The sequence below is a fragment of the Glycine soja genome, chromosome 5 (genome assembly GCF_004193775.1).
Source record: "Glycine soja cultivar W05 chromosome 5, ASM419377v2, whole genome shotgun sequence".
NCBI lineage: Eukaryota > Viridiplantae > Streptophyta > Magnoliopsida > Fabales > Fabaceae > Glycine > Glycine soja.
In genome coordinates this window covers 12,159,356-12,185,650 of record NC_041006.1, presented here as the reverse complement: position 1 = coordinate 12,185,650, position 26,295 = coordinate 12,159,356, and the positions used below count along the sequence as shown (strand labels likewise).

Genomic DNA, 26,295 nt, shown 5'->3' with positions numbered 1-26,295 from the left:
GAGCACCCCGACCCCTCGCACCCTCCTCCTATACTTCCCCATTTTCGCCATCAATGAAAGCGGATTTGTTACAGTGGTGAGGTCATGGCAGCTCCGTTTTTGATTGTTTTGTTGCTCCCTTGTTTGTTTTGTCGAGTAAGGCTTTGGGTTTTAGAGTTTGGGTTAGTGCGTAATCCTTGTCTGACTATGAGTGTTGTTCGTGCTGCAACTACTTCTGTTGTTGAGAGTTGGTTGCTTTAGTTTTGTTGAGTGTGATAGGTTAGATCTTGACGTGTAATTTGGTGAGTAGCATTGAAGATTGTCTGTTGTGATCTTGTCTACGAATGGAGAAAGAAGATGGATCTCATTCTTGCAATTTATTTTATGATGTCACGATTTTCAACCCCAAAAAAATTGTGTTCTAAAATTTAAATTAAAAAACAAATTTTGACAATTGAATGAAGCCACAATTGTGAATTCTATGTCGTGTTTGGCACGCATTGATGAATACATGGATAAGTACTAAAAAAAGCATTTAAAAAATTTGGACTGAAGATAACTTTTAATTTGCAGGGCTAATACATGAATACCCCCATGCAGGGTTAAAAAAACATATTTAAACCTAAATTTAATTAGAGACAGTAAATACAAGCAACACAGATAATTGGCGGAGCAAAAGGAACAGTAATAGTGATACAACGAACAGCAACCATAAGTACCCTTTAATCCACATTTAAAACACTAGAAATATTATAGCAAGTTGAATTGTATTTTAGTGCACTTAAGGTAAGAATACATCAGAAAAAGATTGCATTTGTCAAAAAACCACTGAAAAAATATAAAATGGCCAAATAATAATTATAAATCCCATGCATTGCAGTACAAGATTGCTGACGCTCAAAACTGCACCCTTGTGAAACTAAACGAGGACATGTCTCTAAACATTTTCTCCCTCCCAAGTGAATAGCGATGAAAAATCCTGCAAAAGAAAACTAGCACGTCAAGAATTCAACAGATATGCAATACCACAAGTTGCAAAACAAAAATGATAGAACATCAAAGTCAAAACACAGCAAATATTGAATCATAAAAAGAGACGACCATCTATTTCAATATATCAAATTCAAAAATGATAAGTGACAATTATTCTGCTTCCAAGGTAGGTACAATAGGATGCGAAAGACAAAACAGATGACTCCATTTAACTTATCAGCATCCTTTCTCCATTGCTGATGGATTAGCAGTTCATAATACACAGTTGATTGGGAAAACATCACACTGACCAACCATCATATATTGTGTAATAACAAAAACAATTATACCCAACATTTATGAACCAAAGATAGAGGTTTCTAAGGTACATTTTGGTAATATTACCGACTATAGTTATCAATCTCAGACAGCAGAGAGCGACCAATCCCATAACCGATATAGTGAGATAGCAGATTATGCTCATAAATAAAAACTGCCCAAATTTAAAGACATTATTAATAATTGAAGGTTAAGACAAACAAAAGTGCAAAACAAGAGTCAGAGTAATATAAAAGATCTCTCTTTGACGTGAACTAATACAGACCATACAACACTACAACAGTGTGCCAGAGTGCCATAGGTTGTGGCCTGAGGGTTGGCTAGTAGAAGAAATACACCCAAGAACTGTGTCAGATGGTTTGCAACAGAAAGCCCCAAGAGAACAGGGCATTTAGCATGTCCAAAAGGGTTTCATACATATCAAACAAAAAAGGCAGACAATATGAAACTATCCCTTGAAAATTGGATGGACAACTTTCATTCAGGGACTAAAAAGGCATGTATCTATTGCCTCAAACAAACACTCCACAATGTGAAACCTGCAGTGGCCCAAGGCCACTCCACATTGCTACAGAAATATTGCGTGCTATTTACCAATGCTACCAACCATAGAATTAGGCATTCAGATTCATTCAAGAACTACCCACCAGTCAATCACGGTCAACTTTACAGGAGTTGACAGGAAATACTCCATAAAAAAGTAATTTGTAACAGTAAATGCATATAGAAAAGGACTTCTATTAAAAAAATCAAAATCTAAAGACAAGATCAGAGCCATACCACAATAAATTAATCCTCCTCCATTGGTACATCTGGAATGTCAAATCTATCTTCTTCAATAGTCTTGTTTATCACATATACTGGACTGGGTATTGGGTTGTCAAGAAAAGAGTATGGAACAGAAATATTTATCACAATCATAATTCAGCTGGTTCAAGTTAGAATTAGACAGGATGCATGCCACGTGCAGTAACAAATTAACAATTTCTTACTATTACATTAGTGTTTTATAGAAATTTAAATTTAAATGGAAAAAATAAAAGGGGATGATTATTTGTCATTTAGGTATTTTGGGCCATGTCAATTATTATCACTATATTTCTTCCAGAACTTCTGCTGAATGAAATGTTGTCCAGAATGTGTTACCAGGGCTGAATTGTTGACACACAAAAAATGACTTAAAAATCAGCATAGGATCCTGAGCTTCTTACTAAAAAATTGCATGCTCAGCTTGCTCTCTGAGAACCATTCAAAAGAATGTTCATATTATTAATTAGTCATATTATCTGAATTTTTAATTTCTTGCAATCTCAATACATGAGGATAAGTAGGGTAAAGGTAGGTGAGGATGGAAAGGATATAAATTGACATAAGATCTTCCTCCTTTTCACCTCGGTTGCGGCTGTGGTCTAGCTCTCTACTAATTTCAGGTGTAACCTGCAGTATGGAAGAAGAAAAAATCAAACACAGCTAGAATTTGAAACAGAAGAAAATTAACTCATATTTAGTGTTCTCACCAATTTATGTTTTTGCTTTTCCAGTAGATTCCTTAATCTATCCTTATCTTCCTTCTGCAGCTCATTTTTGTACCTGAAATGAGTACAAGAACAGCTTAAAATTAAAAAGCCGACAGGAAAATTAATCATTGCTATATATCATGCTACACTCATTAATACTTTGTTAGATAAATCCATTGATGATCATAGGAAATATACTAGGATTCACTTTCTCAAAATGTGAGGTGTTTGATAAGAACCTTGGGAGAACCCCACCACAAAAGCTAGCTGTTGTAGATGGAGAGCCCAAAGCCTTATAAACCCCACACCAGAATCCCACATTTCCAATGTGGGACTCAAGTCCCCATATCTTGCAACTGGATCCAACTATCGTAACATCCCACCACACTCTGCAGCCCCAGTGCCAACACGGCTGGCTGTGCACTAGCACTTCCCAGGTGAACACTGCAACCACCCGCACCAGTCGTTTGCAACTGAGACATGGTGGAAGGCTCTAATACCAGTTATAGGTGCCAGTATATTAAGTAAAAACAGAGACAATATTTATATTAAAATATTGGAAGGTACAGGCCTGAATCAATCTGGAATCCAAATTACAGCAATAAATTGCAGAAGGAAAGATAAGTTCTATACAATTTAAGAGTGCTAAGTCTCTCTCACTAGTCACAACTAATTTCCAGATACCCTTACTGCCTCCTCCAATCATCTACATATTCTCTCTCTTTTCCACACAATTAGCACATTTACTCCTGCTCCTGCTCACCACCCTATAACACTACAGCCAGGGTATATCCTTCTTCCATTATGATCAGGCATGATGCTGCCCTATTAATATTATCATCTTTTATACCAGCATCCCAAATATCTAGACATGCATGCCTTTGATTATGTTTGTTTGTCCACTTACCATCCAACAAATGCAACAAAGTATCTGCTCGACAAAGGATGAAAAGGGAGACAAGTTTACATAAGAGGGAGTGAGCCTATGAATTGTGAGAATGGGTTTTCCTAAAATGGGTCACACTGACAACAATCTGTGGACAAAAGAATTAATTCAAAGTTGGAAAAGCTACCATGGCCCAATTATGGTGTAACAAAGGATTAAGGATGTTGCATATAAATCAAACTTAACAGCTTAAGCACACCATTGGCAGCCAAAGACCTTGAGCTGATTTGACTGCAGGGTTTGAAGTGGATTTCAGTGACCTTAGTAAACCCAAAGCAGTATTGGCAGTGAAATAAATTCAGAAAAGATGTCTGTTTAGCAGAGGTTAATTCATTGGGGGAACAAGCTTCTGGAAGAAGTTATAAAGGGATATATGAAGGTAATCAATGGAAAGTTTCCCAATATCCACTTTGACAACAAGGCATTTTTTGATGGGGATGGCAGTGTTAGAGACCCTGAACCAATGGTCCATATAGGGGAGAAAGTCAGCTTTACCTAAGGATAAAGAGCCAACAAGTTGAGTATATGCAAGGGGTCTGAAAGGTATCCGGTACAGGAATGTCAGTAATGCATAAATGGGCTATGTTGGAAACTTAAATATTTAGTTATGACAAAAGGCTTATGACCTTAGGCAAGGGGAGAAGGGGATCCAAATTGTTTCTTCCTAGTCTGTTACTTGGACAGAACTTTTGTGCATCTGTTGGGAGAGTATTGACTGTAAAGAGGACCCTTCTATGAAATCCTTATTCTCCATATCCATTTATTTCTTTTTTATTTTTTAATTCAATAATACGCTCTTTTTTAATTCAATAACACATACAACTTCATCATTCGAGTTTCCTTTTCCCGGTTACTGTTCTGTCAAGATTGTATTAGACACGTTAAAAAATCAAGACAAATGGTGAATCACTGACCTCTGCACAAAAGCAAGAAGTGACTGGTGCCATATAACAGGCATTATCCTGGTTTCATTGAGAAATCTTGTAAAATGAGCAACAACTGCATCAACCACACGATATGGCAAAGCATATTTTTTCTCCAGAAGAAGCTTTATGAAATAGCTGCAATTATTATATAACAGTAAGCATCTATCAAATATTGAAGGGGGAAAATAAAGGAAGTTTCATCAAAACAATTTATTACTCTCTTGCTGTGATCAACTGAACTCATTAGTCGTTTTCATAAACTGTATTTTCACAACATTATCCTTTATTAAATAAATGCTACAATGTTAATACCTTGTGGTGCCACAATATTCCATTCCAGAAAGCTTCAATAGCGCAACACTGTATAGACATGTTTGAGTGCATCAGACATTGAATATGACTCAAATAATTCAAAATTTCTTTTTCAATCATGACATGAACAACTGTGTCATAAGTATCCACCTCTAACATTAACTTTTGAACTTTGAGCAACAGAAAGGCAAACTAAAAGACTTGGGATTATATTAGCAAATATCAAGAGAGATTTGGAAAAACAAATGAACTTTCCTTTCTTAATTCTTATAACTTATTCAAAATAATTCAAGGAAATTCTTTTTCTCTACATTAGTAGTGCTACGGGGGATAAGCCTGGAAATCCAAGAAAGCACCAAAGAAATTTTATCGGGTAATGGTAACAAGGAGATATGTTCAAATAGATTATTAAGGGAAACCCAACCCTATATCTTTTCTCCTAAATACTACAGGCTATGTGCCTTAAACTAAGGTACGAGAAATCAACTCTCAACCACTATGGCACACATCTCAGTGAATTTTGGATAGGAAGACCAAACACTTGCCATGTATCCAATTTTCAATTGTTCAATTATGATTGGCCAAGTTAACATACCTTGAATGAAGTGGAGGAATAGAAACCTTTTCTATAATGCTTCCTATGATGACTGCTTCCCTAAGAGTGCAAGTGCGTGACTGTACATGAAGAATATTGTCAAACATTGCAACAAAACTGAACGAGCAATTGAATTAGTAGGTTTTATTGAAACTAGTTAGTGTAAACCGGAAAAAAAAAAATAGATTCCATTTTCATTCATGGGATAAATTCAATATGAAAATCATCAAAGAGGAAGTCCTCTTCTAGTTTCTTAAATAAATAAAAGGAACTTGTTTTTCAGTCTACGTAACATGAGGGGAGGTGAGTGTCATTTACTCAAATAATACCAAAGCTAATAATTTCACTAATTTGTAAGTAATTTTGAGGTAATTTGTAAAAGCAACTAAACAAAAATGGAAATTGGAAAATGAGAAAATAGCCTACAAATGTGCAAACTAAAATTTAAAGATTCTGTATTCCTCAGAATCAAAGAAGCATTTTCCCATGACGACAAACAAATCATTCACAATGTGTCATAAACATAACTGGTCACTTTCTCATGTTCATTTACCATTCCATATACATGTTATTCCATATTTTCCATTTTGCAAAACACGGTTCATAGTTAATTTCCCCCCTCTATATTCCAGCAATTATAATAAAAAAACATCAGATGCAGCTCACCCTAAAGGATGGGTGAAATATTATTATATGAAAAAGCAAAATATACCATAATTGAAGAATTAATATAATGCCACAAATAGAACCTAAGAAAATATCCACCAATTATTAATTTGGAATGTCAAAAACTAACATAGAAACAAGCAAAATACCTCGCATAGTGAAAACAGTATGCCCTTAAAGAATGCAGCAGGTTTGTACAAAGCCTTTTTCAGAGTTTGATATAAAGCAAAATGCAGCCGTTTGTTCTTCCTTATATCTTCTCTCACTCTTGGAAGCAACACAAGCTTGTAGAAGCGCTCTGCCTTTTTTGCACCAAAATTAGAAGCAAAAATCCTAGTGGCTTGATAAAGAGCATTTGGAGACCAATTCTCAGGTTCGGTTATATACAAGACCTCCTCCCAAAGTTGCATAGAGGGAATGTGTTTGAATGCCTTGGGTATTTTGCCTATTGTATATCTGCTGAGATGAGTCCCAACCCTGCCAATATGAAAGATGGCAAAAGCAGTAAGGTTGAGGCAAGAGATGAAAACTACATTTAACAGGGGAAATAACTAAACAGAAAGGAATTTAATAATATAATTCACATATTTATCATAGAATTGAATTGGAGGTTATACATACCCCTTGTATATGTCAATTATGGAGTTATCCAATTTTGGAACGGGTCGATTTTCTGGACACAAAAATATCACAAATACAAGTGTGAGAATAAAACCTCCAAGCAGGCTGAACAACATGCTAAAAACACTCAAAACCCCAAAATTAAAAATAAAGAAACCAACACAGTCAAGTATTGCCTGAAGCAACAGACGCATCCTTTTCTTTTATTCTTTGGACAATGAGGTCAGCAAGTGTTTTCTGCTGACCAGGCTCCTTCAATGCAAATGCTTCCATTAGTCTCTCATCCTCCTCATTAATTTCCTCCTGAATTCAAAGAATGAACGCAGAATAACAAAGATCACTACACAATAATAATAGACAAAAATGATTCAAGGAGAAAAATAAAACTCACCCAATCCAAAATTGTTCACTAATATAAACAAGCATTGCTGATAATTTTCAATTCCTCAACCAAGTTCATCTGTTTAGTCCAACCAAACATTTCTTGCTCCCATTTTCAGTTTCACACTTGCAAATTGTAATCTTACTTTTCTTTTTTGTCTATAAATCTTTTAAATCAAGAAGCAAAGTAAAAATAAATTTGACAGTTTCTCATAATTATTCTTCCAAAATATTTGGAACAAAGTTTTCCCAAACAGGATCTAAAAGCACCAAATTCACATCTGCGAAGAACCAAACTAAAAGATCAGACCTGAATTAACATCAAAGGCCTGCTGGATAAATTTTCCATAATTATAAGTACTTACAGGAAAACAAAATAACAAGATAAAATAAATTAATTTTGTTTCACAAGCTAAAATGAATTATGTACTACTAAACTTTTTCTTTCAACTAACTTCTCCAAAAGCTTACAGCCTTACAAACATAAGTTGATTTTAGCTTACAAGAGAAGTTCAATTCACTAAGCCTTTTTATTTTCTTTTCCTATCAGTGCTTATAATGAAGATTATCCAATCTTTTTACAAATTCTAATTCAGTACCTAACTTTGCTCCTTAGAAGAAAGATAATGTGAAATCAATTTCGCAAAACCAGTGATTAAACAAGGCCTCAGAAGAGCTCCAGACCAAAACGACGACGTTTACAGTATTTCACCAGTTCAATCAAACAAAGCATCATCCAACAAAGGAGACAACGAAGGTGAGAGAGTTGTTAACTAACATCATATTCGGCGAACTGACTCTGCGTTTCGGAGAACCCGGCAAAGTCGTCGATGTCGTCGCCGCCGTCTTCCTCGACATCCGGAACCTCTTCGAATAAATTTGCGGCGTTGTTCTCGGGCGCCTCCTCCTTCTCCTCCTCCTTCTGCTGGATTAGCGCCTGCTTCATGATCTTGGAGCTGAGTTTGGGAGCGATGAACTGCTCCTCCTGCTGGTGCCGCTTCGGCGCCTTCGAGCGCTTCTTCGTTTTCGCGGGGTCGGCGCCGTACGGATCGAAGGGTTCCGGGTTCTGAATCCGCTCCTTACGCTTCCCCATTCTTCGCTGCAATTACGAAAACAAGGACGAAAATTGATAGGGTAAGGTTGCGGAGCAGCGGCGAACTCTGCTGCTTCTTGTTGCAGTGGCTCTGCCGTTTAACGTGAGAGAGGGACAAGGGGTTTTGTGGTATGCTGCAGTGCCTTCAAGGAGAATAACGATAAACCCTACGTTGTGATTTTAGAGTATATTTTTATTTTATAAATATATATTTTATTGGACAATCACATATGCAGCGGAATATTTTTCTTTAATGTATTTTATTTTTATTCTTAAAAAATTTAAACATTTTACTTTATTTTTTTTTTCCTTTCTCACTCTTTTACTAAAAACAATTTGCATTTTTTTCGTTTTCGATGCATTCTATTTATATTCTTTAAAAATTTAAACATATTACTTTATTGTTTTTTTCTTTCTCACTTTTTTTACAAAAAACAATTTGCATTTTTTAATACATTTAATTTTATTTTTAAAAATTTAAACATTATACTTTTTTCTCACTCTTTTTTTACTACAAAAACATACATTACACGGGTTCTAATGCTATTTTTAATAAAACTAAAGTTGTTGTTTTTTACATTTTTTAACAATTAATTTTTGGCTTTAAAAAAACTTTTTATTTAAAAGGAGCTTAGTTAAAAAAATGAAAATTAATAAAAAAATTCTATTTCTTTTTTTAAGCTCTTATTTCTAGCTTCAATTTTAAAGTAGCTTTAAAGTAAACAAAAAATTGTTTTGAAAATTTTTAATGTAAACCTTCTTTAATGATGTAAAATTTGAAAATACTAAAATTATTAATGGTAGGTACAAACATTTTTAAAAAAAAATTGTAATTCCCACATATCACATTTAATAAATATGTTTATCTATTTTATATATTTATAGTATACTTGTAAAATTGATTTCTAAAAGGAAAATTTACATGATTCTAAACAATTGATTGTTTGTTAATTCATAATTATACTTTTAATGTACCCTTTATGTACTTAAGAATCATCTTCCCAACAACTAAATGAGATTCCTTAGAATTAGCTTGAAATCTAATACATACACAAACAAATGTATAATGTCGAGACAACTGTTAGATATAAAAGAAAGTTAACCATACTACTATATCTTGATTTGTCTAGTTTACCTTTCTCATCCGAATCAATGTAGCTTGAAGTATCTATAAGTGTTGATGACTCTTTGAATTTCTCTACCAAATCTTTTGAGTAAGTCATTGCAATACTTGGATTGGTTGATAAAGATACGACTATCCAACTGTTTTATTTGAAGTCCTAGGAAGTAAGATCCAAAAATAATGCCATCAATATAAATTTGAACTAGTAAGATGTCCTTTTTTGTTTTCTTAATGAATAAAGTAGTATCGACCTTACCTCTTTTAAATTGTTGTTCAAGTAAGAAATTACTCAATCTTTCATGCCAAGACCTACGAGCTTGCTTAAGTCCATAAAGTGCTTTCTTTAGTTTGTATGCATGATTAGGGGAGTCATAATCAACAAATCCAGGGAGCTGAGAAACATAAACTTCCTCTTTTATGTAACCATTTTAAAAGACACTTTTGACATCCATTTGAAAAAGCTTAAAATCCATTAAGGAAGCAAAAGCTAGAAGAAGTCTTATGGCCTCAACTCTTGCAACAAGGGAAAAAGTTTCATCATAATCAATACCTTCTTCTTGGCTATAACCTTTGGCTACTAAATGGGCTTTATTTTTGGTTATAAAACTAGTTTCATCAATTTTGTTTCTAAACACCCATTTAGTTCCAATTACTTGTTGAGCATTAGTTCTTAGCACAAGATCCCAAACTTCATTTCTTTTAAATTGATTCAATTCTTCTTGCATTTTTACCTTAATTCTGGATGTCCTCACGGAACAAATCCAAGAGATAGCGTCGAGATGCATGCTTTTTGCAGATGACATAGTCCTCCTTGGAGAGTCGAGGGAGGAGTTGAATGAGAGGTTGGAAACTTGGAGACGAGCTCTAGAAACACATGGCTTTCGCCTAAGCAGAAGCAAATCGGAGTATATGGAATGTAAGTTCAACAAAAGAAGGAGGGTTTCTAACTCAGAGGTGAAAATAGGAGACCATATTATCCCTCAAGTCACACGGTTTAAATATCTTGGGTCTGTAATACAGGATGATGGAGAAATTGAAGGGGATGTGAATCATCGCATTCAAGCAGGATGGATGAAATGGAGAAAAGCATCGGGGGTGTTATGTGATGCAAAGGTACCGATCAAGCTAAAGGGAAAGTTTTATCGGACTACGGTAAGACCGGCGATTTTGTACGGAACAGAATGTTGGGCAGTCAAGAGCCAACATGAGAATAAAGTAGGTGTAGCGGAGATGAGGATGTTGCGGTGGATGTGTGGTAAGACTCGACAGGATAAAATTAGAAACGAAGCTATTAGAGAGAGGGTTGGAGTAGCGCCTATTGTAGAGAAGATGGTGGAAAATAGACTTAGGTGGTTTGGGCATGTAGAGAGAAGACCGGTAGACTCTGTAGTGAGGAGAGTAGACCAGATGGAGAGAAGGCAAACAATTCGAGGCAGAGGAAGACCCAAAAAGACTATAAGAGAGGTTATCAAAAAGAATCTCGAACTTAATGATTTGGATAGAAGTATGGTACTTGATAGAACATTATGGCGGAAGTTGATCCATGTAGCCGACCCCACCTAGTGGGATAAGGCGTTGTTGTTGTTGATTCAATTCTTCTTGCATGCCCAACAACCAATGTTTATCAAGTAAAGCTTCTTCAATAGATTTTGGCTCTACATGGAATACAAAGGCCACATATCTACAAAAATTATTAAGCGAGCTACGAGTGGTTAGCCCTTTGTTTATATCACCTATTATGTTGCCAAGTGATAAGTCCCTAGAGGTTCTCCATCCTTTGGGCAACTCCTTTGTAGATTGTTGACTTGTATTGTAACACCTCGAATTATTTTTTTTTTTGAAATATTGCTTTAAAATCGTTTAAATAATATATTTTGTGGAATACACGTCATTAAATTTAGTTTTTATTTCTAAGTTTATAAAATATCTCAATATTTTTTTCTTTTTGGAAAAGAAAGAGCATGTGCATATGTGTGTGTGTGTGTTGCGCTTGATTAAAGCATGTACATAAAATTAAAATACTCATGAATAAAGGGTATTGTCAAAATGTGTTCTCTATTTAAAAGTCATTTCAAAAGTTATCATTTTTCTTTCACCCTTACACAATGCTATAATAAAATACAACTTATAAAGAATTAACTTGCACAAAATTAAATGATGATAAACTGAAAGAAATACCTAATCATACATACTAAGCCTCAGTGACCCATAAGATATATACATAGATGTATTGAAATAATTACAATTTTTTGCAATAAAGATAAAATATTCACCACCTCTCAAAATACCACACAGTATGATGCAATCCTCCCAAGAAGGGCACCCATCACTAAAGTCACGGCTAGGAGACTCCATGAAGATTGAGTCAGGGATGCAGGAGAAGATCCTAGGGTTCTCATGAGTCTTATGGTAGATTTTGGACTCATGGGCTAAGTATGAGTCCACTTATCTTTGTACATATTAGTTTAGGGTTTCATTATTTTTAGGGCCTTGTATTTAGGGCTCCATAGTGTAGGGAGGTACCCCATAAGTTTGGGGTACTCTAGTAATGTAGGATTTTCGAGTTTAGGGTACCTAGACTAGTTTTTGTATTAGGGGTAGTTTTGTAATTTCACATACATTAAGTGCACTATTTGATGTGTGTTGGAAGATAAATTTAATTGAATTGGGAGAAACTCAATCCAATTAAATTTTGGACTAGCCTAAGGGGGAGGTGAACATTTGCTTGCTACACCTCATTACCACATCATATAGTCACATTTTGTGCATGTCCTTCATGCTTTACATGCTTCGTGACAACTAAGCACACTTAGTGGAGAATCTTGGATTTGATCTTGGATTAGTGGGTTGAACCATAGTTGAAATTCACTAATCATAATTAGTGAAATTTTGATTCAAAATTTGGATCCACAAATTCAAGTAAAATTTGAATAGAAATTAAAACTTCCCTCCAATTTTGTATGACACTTAGGCTATAAATAGAGGCATTGTGTGTGTATTTTGGCAACTTTGATGATTTGAGAAATTAGAATTCAAAGTTCAAACCTCATGGCTTCCTATGGTGGTGAGCTTGTTCTTGACTCATCTTCTCCTTGAAGTGACGTCTCCAATCACCTTTCCTCCTTCTCCATTCCAATGCCATTGATCTTCAAGAAGCAAAAGACTCCATTGTTGAAAAAGATCCAAGGCCTACAAGCTCTACATGGAGCCATATTATGTGTTTAAGAGCATCTTCATCTAGGTGATGTTCTTTTGCTTCCTCTATCTTTTGTTCAGTCAATTCACTTTAATTCTTTGTTATTCATTGTCTTCTCCATGTAACTCCTCCATTGTCTTGTGGTTTGGTGTTGTTTAGAGTAGATTAAAAAATAAACCAATTAAATCTTAGATCTACACTTGTTCTTGCATTTCTATGGTTCAAATTTTATAGATCTACTCTTGAATCATGTTTTTGTGTTGATTTTAGGTTCTATAATTTTTTAGTCATAATCTTCTTGTGTTGATCCTTAGATCTCAATTTTCTTGCAAAATATTGATTAAAAAAGAAAACACAAAAATCTAAGTGTAAATCACTTCGTTCATGTTGTCTTAGAGTCATGTTTAGTCATAACAATTACTACATTAGGTTCTAAGTTTGTGTTGAACTTTAATTTTGTTGATTGAATTCTAGATACATTTGTCCATGTATTCTTGCAATTTTTATCCTATCATTTGAATTTTGGGTCTAATTCATGCATGTTATTTAGTTCTTAACATGTTGTAAATCAATTCCTAGAAGCAGTCTTGTTGTTGAACTTTTCTTATTTTCTAAGTTTCCTATATGATGCCTACGAAGAAATTGAGTTGTGGCTGGATTTATGAATCAAAATAAGTCTTAATCTCTCTTGAATTGTTTTATCCAAGACAATTGAGCATAAGCAAACACATATTGTAACTATCCAAGCCTTAAGCAACATAAACACTACTCTTCATTTCTAGGTTAAAATTCTTATTGTTATCAGCTCTAGCACACTGTCTTCTTAACTCCTCTATGGCTTGAATACTTGGAGTTTTGAGATGAACTTTTAACTTGATAAAATAGATATCTTGACAAAAAAAATGGAAAAAGAATGAACAAAAATGAAAAAAGAAATGAGTGAGAAAAGGTGATAAAGATTAACGTCAAAATACACATCCAAAACAACAACAAAAATAAAAAAATGTGTATGCTTGATTTTCTTGAAAATTGTTCATTGTTTTGGGTTCTATTACAAGCCTATTTGACTTCTTGGAGTTTTTTCATCTTTTAGATGTGTTGCCAAATTGACATAACTAGAATTTTGCTTTGAATTTTGTTTTTAATTTGTCAATCTAATCTAGTGTCATTCTAGGACATCCTTTGTGTTCCACCTTGGCTTGTGGTGTTGTCCTTTTGCTTTATTTTTCCCTGAATCTCATTGAATTAATGTGATGTTAAATTTCCTTTTGTTTTAGCTTTCATTTCATCTTTTGGTTTCTTGCCTGTCTTTTTTTTTTTTTGTGTTTAAGTGTTGCTGCCTACAATGAGGATAGGAAGAGAAAATTGGTGCATTGCTTGAATGAAGATTTTTGAGTCTTGGAGGTTAGCCATCCTAGGAGCACCATTGGATTTGAAGCACCAAAGCCTTACCAAATTTTGAGTGAAAAACTTGAGAAAACAAACAAGCATTGAAGACAAATTTGAAAACCTTAATTGCTTTGTTAAATTTGTTATAATAAAACAATTGAGTAACGAATTTTTTCTATTGCAATTCCTTGTATTTGGACATTCTTCAGGGGTCTATGGGAAGACTAAGTGAAGAGCAAGTTGGAACCTCCAAAGGGTCATCCAAGCCTTCATATAGGAAACCATCTAGCTTGCTTTAAATTTCCTTTACCTTATCTTTCACACCTCTTTTAGTGTTTATTTTGGCTAGTTTCAACCATAGTTTCTTATACTTTTTGTTTTCAAACCCCCAACAAGAAAGAACCACCACTTAAGAACCAACATGAGTCTTCATTCTTCATTCTTCATCTAGTGTTAATGGTGAGTGTTCTACTCCTAAGGACCCCTTGTATAGGATGTTAGATGAGTTGAGGTCCTTTAAATTGTGGAAAGAAAAACAAGAGAGAAAAGAAAAAGGAAAAAAAGAGTGGAAGAAATAGGTCAAGATGAAAGAGAGAAAATAAGAGAGGATGAAAGAAGAAAATTAATGAAAGAATTAAGAAGAGGAAGAAATGCTTCCTATGGTAGTCATGAGTCTTGTAAAATTTTCAGTGAAGAGCTAAGTGACTGCTATGGAAGGAGGCATAGGTCCCATACTAGACCTCACTCCCAAAGAAGAGAAAAGGATAGAAGGTCTTAATAGGTTAGCACTAGCCTCCCATATTTTCATGGAAAAGATAATGTTGAGGCCTACCTAGATTGGGAAATGAAGGTTGAACAACTCTTTGCTTGCCATCATATTAGTGAAGAAAGAAAAGTTCCATTAGCTACCCTTAGCTTCCAAGGGTATGCCCTCTATTGGTGGACTTCCCTTGTTAGGGAAAGAAGGATTCATAGGAATCCTCTTGTAGACTATTGGAATGATCTTAAGAGTGCCCTTAGGAAGAAGCACATTCCCTCCTACTATGAAAGGGAGCTTATGGATAAGCTCCAAAGGCTTAGACAAGGGAGTATGAGTGTCAAAGAATATAGACAAGAAATGGAACTACTCCTTTTAAGAGCTAGACTTAGGGAGGAAGAAAGAACAAGCATAGCTAGGTTCCTTAGTGGGTTTAATATGGAAGTGAGGGATAAGGTTGAACTCCTTCCATATAGGAACCTAGATGAGCTAGTCCAACTTTGTGTAACAGTGGAGCAACAACTTAAAAGAAAGCCTTCTTCAAAATCTTATGGCTTTCACTCTTATCTGAGGAAGGACCAAGCCCAAGGAATTTTATGGGCTGCACCTTCAAAACCCAAGGAAGATAAAGGTAAGACCATAAAGAAATCCACCACTAAGACTAGTTCCAAAGCAAGGACTAGCCACATTAAATGCTTCAAATATCTTGGGAGAGGTCACATTACCTCTAAATGCCCCACAAAGAAACCATGATTATGAGAGGTCAAGACATTTATAGTAGTCAAAAGGAGACTACTTCTCCCCCGTGCTTTAGTAATAAAAAGAACACGTCTATTCGCAGACAACATAATGGCTAAAATACAATCATCCAGAAATTATAACAAATAATTTGTCGAGGGTCGAATACCCCCAAACCCAACCCAAAGCGAGTACAGAAAAGATAATCCATATATTACACACACACACCAAAATATAGATCTCACACACCACATATATAATTTGTCGGAGTTCACACTCTCACGGTTTTACTCATATTCAGTGGCTATCCTAAGGTTCAAAACCATAATAAAATTCACACGTCACAAAAAAAAAAATTGCCCGAGTTCATACTCTCATGGTCTTATTCATTCCAAACAATAGTAATTTAGAAATAAAAGTTCAACATGCTCAATCATGTTTTTCAGAAATACAAAACACAAAGCGCCCAATTCTAACGATTTTATTAGTCTAAGTCTATTGTCCTATAATTTTGCTAGAATCAATTCTTAACACTCCTTACTACTCAATGTTTTTCCATGTTCTAAATTCATTTTTAAGCTTAAAATTACTACTTTAAGTTATCTAATACTTGAAATTCCCTTGTTGTCTAGGTTTACCAAATTTCATTCCTAAACTTTAATCAAATTTTCTAGGTGCTCTAAAAATCATTTTTTTTCTAAACCTTATGTCTTACCCTACATTTTCATACTTAAAAATTCATTTTTGAGGTTAAAAATTCAAGAAAAACAGCCCATATATCAGCACTAACTAGTTCAATTTCTTGCTAAAATTATGGCTTCCTAAAAAATTGGGAGAAGTCCAATCATATTAAATTTTGGACCATCTTAAGGTGGAGGTGAGAATTTGCTTGCTACACCCCATTATCATATCATATAGTCACACTTTGTGCATGTCCTTCATGCTTTGCATGCCTTATGACACCTAAGCACACTTAGTGGAGAATCTTGGACTTGATCTTGGATTAGTGGGCTGAACCATAGCTAAAATTCACTAATCATAATTAGTGAAATTTTGGCTCCAAATTTGGATCCACCAATTCAAATTCAAATTCAAGTGAAATTTGAATAGAAATTCAAATTTTCCTCCAATTTTGTGTGACACTTAGGATATAAATAGAGGCCTTGTGTGTGCATTTTTTTTTAACTTTGATCACTTGAGAAATTACACTTCAAAGTTCAAACCTCATTTGAGGCATAAATTTCGTGCCCCTTCTCTCCCTCTCCCTCCACTCATCTTCTCCTACCTTCAAGCTCTTATCCATGGCTTCCTATGGTGGTGAGCTTGTTCTTGACTCATCTTCTCCTTAAAGTGGCGTCTCCAATAACCTTTTCTCATTCTCCATTCCACTGAAATTGATCTTCAAGAAGCAAAGGGCTCCATTGATGAAGAAGATTCAAGGCCTACAAGCTCTACTTGGAGCTACATCATGTGGTATCAAGAGCATCTTCATTTAGGTGATGTTTTTTTGGTTCTTCTATCTTTTTGTTCAGTCAATTCACTTTAATTCCTTGTTATTCATTGTCTTCTCCATGTATCTCCTCCATTGTCTTGTGGTTTGGTTCTGCTTAGACTAGATTCAAAAAAATAAACTGATTAAATCTTAGATCTACACTTGTTCTTGCATTTTTATGCTTCAAATTTTATAGATCTACTATTGTATCATGTTTTTTTTTTGTTGATTTTAGGTTTTATCATTATTCAGTCATAACCTTCTTGCACTGAACCTGTAGATCTTAATTTTATTGCAAAATATTGATTAGAAAAAAAAAACATAAAAAACTAAGTGTAAATCACTTAATCCATGTTGTTTTAGAGTCATGTTTAGTCATAATAATTGTTGTTCTAAGTTTGTGTTCAATTTTGATTTTGTTGATTGAATTTTAGATACATTTGTTCATGTATTCTTGCAATTCTTAGCCTATTGATCGAGGCCGTACCCGAATCAAATAAACATTAAAAATGCAATATCTAGGAAGTGATCCTAGGTCGTCTCCCAACGAGCAATGGTCAACCAAACGTTCATAACAGAAAATAATAAATCATTAATGAATTGGGGGGGGGGGGGGTTGTTTGTTTTTGTAAATTAAACAACGAGCAATTTTTAATTAAAAAATAATAGAATTAAAACATGTTGTTTCCCCTTGATTCACAAGCAAGTCTCTTATCATAGGTTACGAGAATTTATCCCTAATCAGTTCAACCACTTAATCCAATCCTAAATTAAATTACTAAGCGAAAATTAACATAAGGTTGTCATTATGTGATTAAGCAACACATACACCAATTAATCATGAACGAAACTGATCATTAAGCATGAACGTAAATTAAGCGTAGATACAATTAATCAAGCACTAAGCATGCATGGATTAATAGCAACAAATACAGAGTAATTGGTGAAGAGGAAAAACTGATCAGAATTCAACAGTAATAACAAAACCTCAAAGAGAGCTGTGCTTGATCCTCAAGAGAAAACAACACTGGAGACTTAGCCTTCCATTAATCAGCAGAAAACGAAATTGTAGATTGAAGCAGAAACGAAATTGCAGAAAACAAATTTTATTCTACGTGAACAGTGTGCATGAAAAGTAAAAACTGGAATTCTAAAACCCTAGAATTATTCTCCTCTCCAAAAACTCTCTAAACTAAAACCCTGGTGCTGTTATATAGGTCCTCAGCCCCAAAGCTTACAAATTTGTTTTAAGTCCAAACCCATAAATAAAATAAAATCTGGACAAGATAAGATAAGATAGGATGAAATAAAATCTAGATAAGATAAGATAATTAATTTGACAATTAAGGCTAATCAGTAATTAAAATGGTAACAAAAAGGGTTAAGAAATAGGAGAAAATAATGAGACATCAAATCCCCCCACACTTAGCCTTTTGCACTCCAGGGCAAAATCAAAAAGCAAAGCAAGGAACAAATACAGAGACATTAAAGAGAAATAAACAAACACAAAAACAATTACATATTTCTCAATGAATCTCAAGGAATGAAAGGAATGGGCAACATCCAACACGTAAAGAGTTAAAGAATCAAGACAGTCATGAAAATCATCCAAGCATCTCAAACATGGCAAGATAATTAATCAGCTCAAGAATGAAAAGTGATAAAGCCTCATAAGATATGAACTCTATCTCTCAAGTGTCTAGGCTACTGTTTACTCTCAGAGCACCCATGAAAACAAACACCACCTAGACTTGGCAAGACTCTAAAATTGACAACAACACCACAAACACATGCATATGAGGATCAAAAGGTCTTTTAAGGTTGTAATGAGGCCAAGGACAAGGTAGAGGAAAGTATGAGATAAGTAACTAAAACCCAAAGGAATAGAGGAGCAATGGGGAATAAGTGAGAACTAAGAAAAAGTAGTAAACCCCAAAACCAAAATTAAAAATTAAGCATAAAAAGTAAACCCAAAACAAAGTCAACCAAGTCCTCAAACCAATCCAAGTCTTCAAACCAAGACCTCATGTATTCAACTTCATTCTTTTTCTGTTTTTTTTTTCATTTTTTTTCATTTTTTTTTAATTTTTGAACATGAACAATAACATATTTGAAAGCATTTGAAAAATAGAGCAACAATTAGGCAATATGTATATACATCAAGCATGGCCAAAATACATCATCAAGCATGGCCAACAAAAACATATCATCCAATGAAACGTACTCCCCCAAACTTATTCCCAAAACAATTCCAAAGCTCCAAAATTCCTTAAGGGTAGGGTGAGATCATGGTTTTTCACTTAAGGCTTGTAATGAGCTTCAAAACAAAGAAAGGGGAACATAGGTTCAAAGGGGCTATCAAAGGAATTAATTCAAGGTAGGCTCATTTGGCTAGAGGCTTATAAGAACAAAATGCCTAAATCATCTCCCAACATGCATGTGAAGCAAGAAGTATCAACAAGAGTCAAGCCAAGACTATTGTGCAAGCAATCAATGGGGCAAAACACACCGAATAAAATAGATGATGATGGCTCAAATTCTCACCAAGGGTAAATCTATCACTTCCAATTCTAACTTTCAAAACTAACTTGACATGCGGAGAAAAACAAGGATTTCAATTCACAAAATGCCAAGAAACTCCTATTTCAAAAACAATTACCCATTACTTGTACATAACCCAAAATTCAAAGAGAAACATGAAATATTGTACACAAAACATAAAACCAAATAACAAAATTAACCTAGAAAACCTAACAAAATTAAACTAGAAAACCCCAAATAAAGAACAATCTCCCCCCCCCCCCCCCCCACACTTAAACAACACATTGTCCTCAATGTAGCACAATCATAAGATCAAGAGCAATCAAAACAATCAATGAATTTGGACAAGTGCTATAAAAGTAAAGAAGGAGATAGAAAAAGAAAACTCCCTAAGTCATGGCGGAAGAAAAAGTAAGGAGGTCTCCTCCACCACTACATCCACTAAGGAGGGATTTGTGAGGAATGGTTTTAGCCGGTGTCCATTGACCTTGAAGCTCTTATCTGTGGATTCACTTTTGATCTCAACTGTACTATAAGGAAAAACATTAGTCACCACAAAAGGACCAATCCACTTTGACCTCAACTTACCACTCATGAGTCCGAGCCTAGAGTTATACAATAAAACTTTCTCTCCAACCACAAAGTCTTTCTTAGCTATCAAGCTGTCATGGAACTTCTTGGTCTTCTCCTTGTAGAATTTGGAATTCTCATAGGCTTCTAAACGGATCTCATCTAGCTCACTTAGTTGCAACTTCCTTTCCTCTCCAGCCTGATCAATAGAAAAGTTACAGGTTTTTACAGCCCAGTAGGCTTTGTGCTCTATCTCTACAGAAAGATGGCATGCCTTGCCAAAGATAACCCGATAAGGCAACATTCCTATGGGTGCTTTGTAGGCAGTCCTATGCGCCCAAAGAGCATAATCCAGCCTAGTGCTCCAATCCTTTCTGTTCGGCTGCATAATCTTCTCCAAGATCCTTTTTATCTCCCTGTTTGAAATCTCAGCCTGCCCATTAGTTTGGGGATGATAAGGTGTGGAAATTCTGCGCACGACCCCATACTTTTTGAGCAAGGCATACATGGATCTGTTACAAAAATGGGTGCCTTGATCACTAACGATGGCTCTAGGGACTCCAAACCTGCAAAACATATTAGATCTAACAAAATCTAAAACAACCTTAGCATCGTTAGTTTTGGTGGGTTTGGCTTCCACCCATTTTGAAACATAATCAACAACAAGGAGAATATAAACAAAACCAAAAGAGACAGGGAAAGGCCCCCATAAAATCTATACCCCAGACATCAAGCACCTCACAGAATAACATAAGTTGTTGTGGCATTTGTTGTCTCCATGAAAGTGAGCCGCTTACTCTCTGACAAAGCTCACAAGTGCTACATATTCTCCGCGCATCCTTGAAGAGGGTGGGCCAATAAAAACCGTAGTCAAGCACCTTGCGAGCTGTCCTCTGTATGCCAAGATGGCCACCTGGTGCGGAAGAATGACAGAATTGCAGGACTGAGTCAATCTCATGGTCTAGAATGCATCTCCTAATAACCTGGTCACTGCACAACTTCCACAAATAGGGGTCATCCCAAATATAATGCTTAGCATCGCTCTTAATTTTATCATTTTGAGCTTTAGATGGAGGAAAAACAGAAGCAACCAAATAATTCACAATATTAGCAAACCAGGGAGTGGGAAAGGAATCAGAAATACTATACAGAATGTACAAATGGTCATCTGGAAAATCATCCTGAATGGGTGAGTCCTCAGACACGCGCTCAATCCTACTCAGATGGTCAGCCACGAGGTTCTGTGCACCGCTCCGATCACGGATCTCCAAATCAAACTCTTGGAGCCAAAGCATCCACCTGATCAATCTAGGCTTTGATTTAGCCTTCTTCAATAGGTACTTCAGAGTTGCATGGTCAGTATAAACAATAACACGAGTACCAAGTAAATATGAACAAAATTTCTCAAGAGCAAAAACTATCGCTAATAGCTCCTTCTCTGTGGTAGTGTAATTTTCTTGAGCAGCATCCAACGTTCTGGAAGCGTAGTAGATCACCCGAGACAACTTATCAATCTTTTGAGCAAGGACAATACCCAATGCGTAATTGGATGCATCGCACATTAGCTCAAATGGGGCTGTCCAATCAGGTGCCTGAATGATAGGGGTGGTAGTCACCGCACGCTTGAGGCAATCAAAAGCCTCTTTGCATCGGTCATCAAAATCAAACTCCACCTCCTTCTACAACAGATTGGATAGTGGAAGGTCTACTTTGCTAAAATCCTTGATAATGCGCCTATAAAACCCTGCATGACCAAGAAAAGAACGAACCTCTCGCACGCAAGAAGGGTAAGGCGATTGTGAAATAAAATCTATTTTTGCAGGGTCTACCTCTATGCCCCTGCTGGAAATGATATGCCCTAAAACTATACCTTGTTCTACCATGAAGTGACATTTTTCAAAATTCAGCACAAGGTTAGTTTCAATGCATCTACTAAGAACTCTATCCAGACTATCCAAACATGTATTAAAAGAGGATCCATAAACAGTAAAATCATCCATAAACACCTCTATGCAACTCTCCAAAAAGTCACTGAAAATGCTAAGCATACACCGCTGGAAGGTGCCAAGGGCATTGCATAGGCCAAAGGGCATCCTCTTATAGGCAAAAGTGCCAAAGGGACAGGTGAATGTGGTCTTTTCTTGATCCTCAGGAGCAATATGAATTTGTAAATAACCAGAAAAACCATCAAGAAAACAGTAATGGGACTTACCTGCCAAGTGCTCTAGCATTTGATCAATGAAAGGCAAGGGAAAATGATCTTTTCTGGTTACCTGGTTCAGCCTCCTATAATCAATGCAGACTCGCCAACTGTTCTACACTCTTGTGGGGATAAGCTCATCCCTTTCATTCTTAATTACTGTGAGGCCTGTCTTCTTAGGAACCACTTGGACTGGACTCACCCACTGGCTGTCAGAAATGGGGTAGATGATTCCAGCTTTTAAGAGCTTGGTCACCTCCTTTTTCACCACATCTAGAATGATGGGGTTGAGTCGCCGCTGTGGGTGCCTCACTGGCTTTGCTCCATCCTCTAAAAGTATCCTATGCATGCAGGTAGATGGGCTAATACCAGGAATGTCTGCTAAAGTCCATCCAATGGCCTTCTTGTGCTTCTTGAGAACTAGCAACAATTTCTCCTCTTGCTCAGCAGCAAGGGAGGCAGAGATGATCACTGGAAATTTTTCCTTGTCCTCCAAGTAAGCATATTTGAGGGTTGCTGGTAAGGGCTTCAACTTCGGTGTGGGTGGTGGCCGAACAGTGGGAGGAACCAGGGTAGGAGAAGAAGAAGGTTCCTCAGTCTGTACCTCATAAAGCAAGTCAGAAGTATATGTACTTCCTGCAACATGGTTAGTGCATTCTGACTCTAAAAAATCAACATCAAGAGGTACAACACCCAGAAAATCAGACCCAGACTCAAATTCAGATTCATTCTCAGCATAAAAATCAGATACAGGATCAAATTCAAACACAGATTTAGATTCAATGCATAAGGAATGACAAGTATGCAGATTAGATAAAAATGGATGTTTCCTACCATGAAGAACAAAATCAAAATCAAACATATAATCATCAACAATCTGATCAATTATCTCAGCACGAAAAACAGAATGATCCTCAGATGGATGTTTCATGGCATCAAGAATGTTAAAATGAACAACAATATCACCAAATTCCATAGACAATGTGCCAGCATAAACATCTATCTTGGTTCTGGCTGTTTTCATAAATGGCCAGCCTAAAATAATTGGAACTGAACCATAGGAAAATCCCTCTTCCATATTAAGAACATAAAAATCAATAGGAAAAATAAGTTCACCAACCCGAACCAGTATATCCTCTATGAAACCTGTGGAGTAAGCAACACTTCTATTTGCCAAATGAATCACCACATCTGTAGATTGCAAGGGTCCAAGAGATAAAGAATTGAAAATTGACAGAGGCATGACACTAACTAATGCTCCTAGATCTAGCATGGCATTCTCAAATTTACTGTTCCCAATAATGCAAGGTATACAAAAAAGTACCTGGGTCCTTACATTTCTCAGGAATGTAAGGAACAAATTTACCTATCAATGCTGACACATTTCTGCCCATGCTAATCCTTTCATTGCCTTTGAGCTTCCTTTTGTGGGTGCACAACTCCTTTAGAAACTTGGCATATCTTGGAATATGCTTGATGGCATCTAGCAGAGGTATGTTCACCTCTACTTTCCTGAAGGTCTCCAAGATCTCCTTTTCCGCTTCTTCCATTTTTTTTGTTTGGAATTGCTCTAAGTGGGAATGGAAAAGGGATAGGAGGCTGCGATAAGTCAGAATTTCTAGAGGAAGGTCCACCTGCATGAATTTTTTTGTTAGGAAGCTTTCTCTTTTGTACAACTATCGCATCCTCTTTTTCAGGTGTAGAATGAAGCTTGACAAGTTCAGGTGCAGGTGATGCTATTGGTGGAGGCACTTGAATTTGGTCGCCAGACCGCAAGGTGATGGCACTCACATTTTTTGGATTCTGCACAGTCTGTGAAGGCAATTTGTCATAATTTTGAGACTGAGATTGGTTCAACTGAGTAGCCATCTGCCCCATCTAATTTGTCAGACTCTGAATGGAGGCTCTTGTCTCTTGCTGAAATTGCATATTCTGGATGGTTATTTGCCTGACTAACTCCTCTAAGGAAGGTTGAAAAGGGGCCTCAACTGCTTGTTGTCTTTGTTGTTGCTGCATTGGAGGAGGAACATAAGGCTTGCTTGGACCAGCAACATTCTGGAAAGAAAGGACAGACTGATGTTGTTGTGGAGGACTTGTCCATCTCAGATTTGGATGATTCCTCCAACCTGGATTGTATCTGTTGCTTGGAAGGTCATAATTATTCTACTGTTGTTGGTTTTGCTACTGAGGAGGTCTATTATAAATGTTTGCAGCATAAGCTTCAGGTTTCTCATTGACTCTAGATTGCTGCAAAGAAGGACAGAGATCTGTATGGTGATCTGCAGAAGAACATAGACCACAGACTCTTGCAACAGGTGTAGATTTCTGATTCATGGCAAGTTGAGTTACTAGGTTGACTAAGGGATCAAGTTTACCCTCAAGCTTTTTATTTTCAGCAGATGAAGATGAATCCGTGACCACCTCATGGACTCCTCTAAGGACAATAGCATCATTTCTTGCACTGAATTGTTGGGAGTTGGAAGCCATCTTCTCAATCAAATTCCTAGCCTCAGTAGGGGTCATATCACCAAGAGCTCCACCACTGGCAGCATCAATCATACTCCTTTCCATGTTGCTAAGTCCTTCATAGAAATATTGAAGAAGGAGTTGCTCAGAAATCTAATGGTGAGGGCAGCTTACACACAATTTCTTGAATCTTTTCCAGTACTCATACAAGCTCTCTCCACTAAGTTGCCTGATGCCTGAAATGTCTTTTCTGATGGCAGTGGTCCTAGATGCAGGGAAGAATTTCTCCAAGAACACCCTCTTAAGGTCATCCCAGCTGAAAATGGACCTGAGAGCAAGGTAATATAGCTAATCTTTTGCCACTCCCTCTAGAGAATGAGGAAAAGCCTTTAGAAAGATATGATCTTCTTGGACATCAGGGGGTTTCATGGTGGAACAAACAATATGGAACTCCTTAAGGTGCTTGTGAGGATCTTCATTTACAAGACCATGAAACTTGGGCAGCAAATGTATTAGTCCAGTCTTGAGAACATATAGAACACCCTCATTAGGATATTGAATGCACAAGCTTTCATAAGTGAAATCAGGTGCAACCATCTCCCTAAGAGTCCTCTCATGAGGTGGAGGTTGAGCCATGTTCTCAGTATGAAAATTAGTAGTTGAATGCTCAAAATCAGAATATTCAGAATCACCAGCAACAGAATACCCAGAATGCTCACAATGCTCAAAATGCATAGAATGATCAGGATGCACACTATGCCTAACTAATCTATGAAAGGTTCTATCTATTTCAAGATCAAAGGGTTGTAAATCACCTGGATTGCCCCTAGTCATGCACTATATGCAGCAAATAGTGTGTTCTCAATCAAGCACCAAGGGAGGGTTAAAACTACAACTATAGTCAAACGATATCAGAATGAGCTGAAATTTTGTGAGCAATACCCTAAAATCATGAAAATATAGCACAAAAATTTTCAGACAAAAATTCAAAGTCTAACTATGAAAAATACCTAAGGAAAGTTTTGAAAAATAAGACAAAAATACTAAAAAAATAAAAAAGCTTAGTAAACGGCTGATTTTTCAAGTTTAAAACAGAAATAGACCAAAGGTTCTTTCCATTGCCATGGCATGGGAAATTTTCTTCTACCCCAAATGCATATATAATAATAGTCATTCTGATAACCATAGCAAAAGTTATGGTCGTTTTAAGTTTTGCTAAAAACAAGTCCCCAAAATTTTTGTCTCTCTCAAATTCAGCCACACCAAGTGCTTCTGGTATTTTTCACACAAAATATGGACCAAAAGAAACTACCACACAAACAATCAGCCAAAAATAACAACTCTAACTATCAAAAACAAAAATCGCTAATTAAATTGCAAAATCAGTCGCTAATTCCCAGTTGCTAATCACTGTTCATAGCAAAACACAAAACTGAAACAGTCGCTAAAACAGTCATTAAAACAGGGAATGCGACT

The 26,295-nt window shown here is 36.1% G+C and overlaps 1 protein-coding gene and 1 non-coding gene across 4 annotated transcripts; one reads left to right on the top strand and one right to left on the bottom strand.

The window, feature by feature from the left end:
• Positions 1-643: 643 nt before the first annotated feature.
• LOC114412334 (bystin-like) lies at positions 644-8,514 on the bottom strand. 3 transcript variants are annotated; one of them, XR_003666686.1, is made up of 12 exons: positions 8,033-8,514; positions 7,050-7,176; positions 6,874-6,925; positions 6,402-6,729; positions 5,587-5,666; positions 4,992-5,039; positions 4,668-4,814; positions 2,808-2,880; positions 2,652-2,727; positions 2,071-2,159; positions 1,357-1,444; positions 644-958 (listed from the first exon to the last, which is right to left on the bottom strand). XR_003666686.1 is itself a non-coding variant. In XM_028376168.1 (11 exons), exons 1-10 carry the CDS (start codon positions 8,345-8,347, stop codon positions 2,080-2,082), a joined length of 1,326 nt encoding a protein of 441 aa, XP_028231969.1. In that variant the 5' UTR covers positions 8,348-8,514; the 3' UTR covers positions 644-971; positions 2,071-2,079. The 3 variants fall into 3 exon arrangements, 2 of the variants coding, with proteins under 2 accessions (XP_028231969.1, XP_028231968.1); XM_028376168.1 differs by lacking the exon at positions 1,357-1,444 and having other exon boundaries at positions 644-971; XM_028376167.1 differs by lacking the exon at positions 1,357-1,444.
• A 16,456-nt stretch (positions 8,515-24,970) lies between these two features.
• Positions 24,971-25,077, top strand: LOC114413845. Its single transcript, XR_003666991.1, has one exon. It is a non-coding gene; the product is annotated as a small nucleolar RNA R71 (small nucleolar RNA).
• The last annotated feature ends 1,218 nt before the right edge of the window (positions 25,078-26,295 follow it).